The sequence below is a fragment of the Cajanus cajan genome, chromosome 7, assembly GCF_000230855.2.
Source record: "Cajanus cajan strain Asha chromosome 7, NIPB_CcT2T_4, whole genome shotgun sequence".
Classification (NCBI taxonomy): Eukaryota; Viridiplantae; Streptophyta; class Magnoliopsida; order Fabales; family Fabaceae; genus Cajanus; species Cajanus cajan.
Window position 1 is genome coordinate 8031790 of NC_138523.1, and position 2889 is coordinate 8034678.

A 2889-nucleotide genomic window follows, 5' to 3' on the forward strand; every position below is an offset into this window, starting at 1 on the left:
GAACAGACTATAGATAATTGCATATATGACATATATCCATAACTTTGATTTGCACGTAACACAATTATTCATATCAAAGATTGTTCTGAAATATCTAGATAAGAACTTTGCGGAAAGGCTAAGTATACATATTTTTCTCAGAAACTTAACCAAATTAAGTTCCAAGAAACAGAAATGTGTATATTTTCATGCCAATCCTATTCTGCGCATTAACTTATTCATGAATTCAAATTCTGTCTTATTCAAAAAGGAACCACAAACTAATATTAATCCATAAGACTACTTAGTGATATGAGCAATGAAAGATTTCATTTCCATGCGAGAAGCTCCACCTTCATCCATGGACCTGTGGATGGCATTTTTAAGCCTCAATGCTCTCTCTCGCATCTCATCACCTTCCTTTGTTTCCATCAACCTTCTCACAGCATTCTCAACAACCGAAGCAGTAACCAACACATCCCTCTTGGCCCAATCCTTCACAACTAAACCAACCTTGAGCACCTGTGTCATGAAAACTGAGTTTTGTGGCTGGTCAGAGTGCATAGGCCATGCTGCTATTGGCACCCCCATGGTTATGCTCTCTAAGCATGAGTTCCATCCACAATGACTCACAAACCCCCCTGTTGAAGGGTGGTTCAGAATTTCCAATTGGGGTGCCCAATCCCTCACAACAAGCCCTATCCCTTCAAATCTCTCCTCAAACCCATTTGAAAAATCATGCCTTTTTGCTTCATTTGCATCAAAGATGTCTGCTTTGTCAGCATCTCTAAGCACCCAAATGAACTTCTGCTTGCTTTGTTCCAACCCAGTTGCAATCTGTTCGATTTGTTCCGCTTTCAAAGTTGTTGTAGTCCCAAAAGACACATATATGACTGACTTTGGCTCTTGTTTATCAAGCCACTCCATGCATGAGTGCCTTCTTCCTTTTGAACCCTTCTTCTCAACGGTTAAAGGGTTGAACGGTCCCAGTGCCCAAATTTTCTTGCCACCAGTCACACCCTTCATCAACTCAAGGTAAACACCGTCAATTTCCCTGCTTGTGTTGAAGATGTTTCCATCACTGAATTTGAGAAATTCACTTTGTGCAATCAAGAAATCCAAGAATTGGGTTGGGAAGCATCCTTCGAAAGAAGGAAGTTTTCCTTCTGGGACATGCAATCCTTCAAATGAAGGCCTTCCCATTTTCTCCCAGAAATAAACGAAGGTGGTAAAGGCACATGTGCTGTGAAAAGTGTAGTTCTCAACATTGGGCATGTTTGTGGCATCTTGTGCCACTGAGGCGATGACAGAGTCATGGATGACTATGACCCTTTTGGCTTGAGATGAGAGGGACTGAAGAAGCTCCCTAACAGGCTCACGAAGATGTGAGGTGGCCTCAAAGGATGGAAGTAGATGCGATGGGTAATTTTCTTCTGGGTTTGGAGGAGGGGAAACAAAGTGTGGAACTTGAAAGGCATGGAAATGAATGTTTGAAGTGGAATTGTTGTATCTAAGTGTGGCCTGACGAATATGTGTGACTGTGCTAACATAATGGACTGGTATGTTGTGTAACAAGATTTGACGTGCAAAGTGCATAAGCTGGTTGAGATGGCCTTGTGCAGAGAAAGGTATCATAACAACCACCACTTGGGTTTCATGGACAAGGTTTTTCCCGTTAGAAGCCATGGGAAGGAGTATAATCTGTTACTTACGAGGCAAGGATTTTATAGTGAGAAATTATTTTATAATTTAAATTTTAAATTAAATATTTCATTTAATCATTTTTTATTTTTAATATTTTAATTTGACTAAGTCTCTGTCCTTTCAATAGATTAATAATGATCAAGTTTATATTGTACTCTCTTTTAAATGTGAAAAATTTGGTGCATGTTTACTATCTCTTGAATAAAAGTTTTTAATATTGTGCTTATATGTATACATCGGTACGAGAACAACTCGGGAGGGAAGCCTGTTGCGAGATTTTTCAGCCGTTAGGAATTGATAAACTAACAATAAAATGGAAGAACGGATGAAATTTTATTACTGGGTGCCTCGTTAAAAACCTTGTCGGCCAAAACCCCTTTTCACTTTTTTATAAGGGGAGAAAAGACTGATCAAGGAAAAGAGTACACCCGCTGTCCGAAGGAGGCTTTTTACAGATGCTGTTGATGAATGAGCCTGGTTTCAAAGCTGTTGTAAGATGATGTAGGGCCACAGCTGGGTTGAGATCTCTGATTTCCAAAGTAGCCTTGTTGAACCGATCCATAAACGCCCGAAGAGACTCCTTTTTGTCCTGTCTAAGACTAACCAGAGATAAAGACGTTAGACTATGAGGGCGACTGGTCGCAAATTGGATAGTGAACTGTGATGACAATGTGTTGAAGGAATCTATTGAATTGGGTGGGAGACGAGTGAACCAGCTGAGAGCTCTGCCTTTGAGGGACGTAGGAAAGATCCGACACAACGCAGCGTCATCGATCGTACTCAGAGTTACCTGTGTCAGAAAAACATCTAAATGTTCATCAGGATCAGTGGTACCATCATATTTGTCAATAGGTAAAGCCTTCCAATTATCCATTAAAGGGAGTTGCATAATGGAGGGAGTAAACGGATGTCGGTGTGATCCGACAGTGGTTATATCTGCAAGACGACCCACAGTAGGTAAGGCCGAAGGGAACCTCTCAGGGGCTACTGCTGAAGCATGAGGAACCGATGTATGGACCGCGTGAGATTGATACGACCCTTGAGTTTGTGTGTTGGTGATATGAGTAGGCTTCCATGTTGTATCCTGACTTTTCAATGCTTCATTCTCAGCCCTCAAGGCCGAAAGCTCTCTTGCATCCTTCTCTCTTTGTTGTTTCATTAATTCCATTTCTTGTTTCAGCAAACGCACTGTTTCAGAGAGATCGG

The 2889-nt window shown here is 41.1% G+C and overlaps 1 protein-coding gene across 1 annotated transcript; it reads right to left on the bottom strand.

The window, feature by feature from the left end:
* LOC145949721 (zeatin O-glucosyltransferase-like) lies at nt 1-1747 on the bottom strand. Its single transcript, XM_083060543.1, has one exon. It carries the CDS (start codon nt 1663-1665, stop codon nt 280-282), a length of 1386 nt encoding a protein of 461 aa, XP_082916669.1. The 5' UTR covers nt 1666-1747; the 3' UTR covers nt 1-279.
* Nucleotides 1748-2889: the final 1142 nt, after the last annotated feature.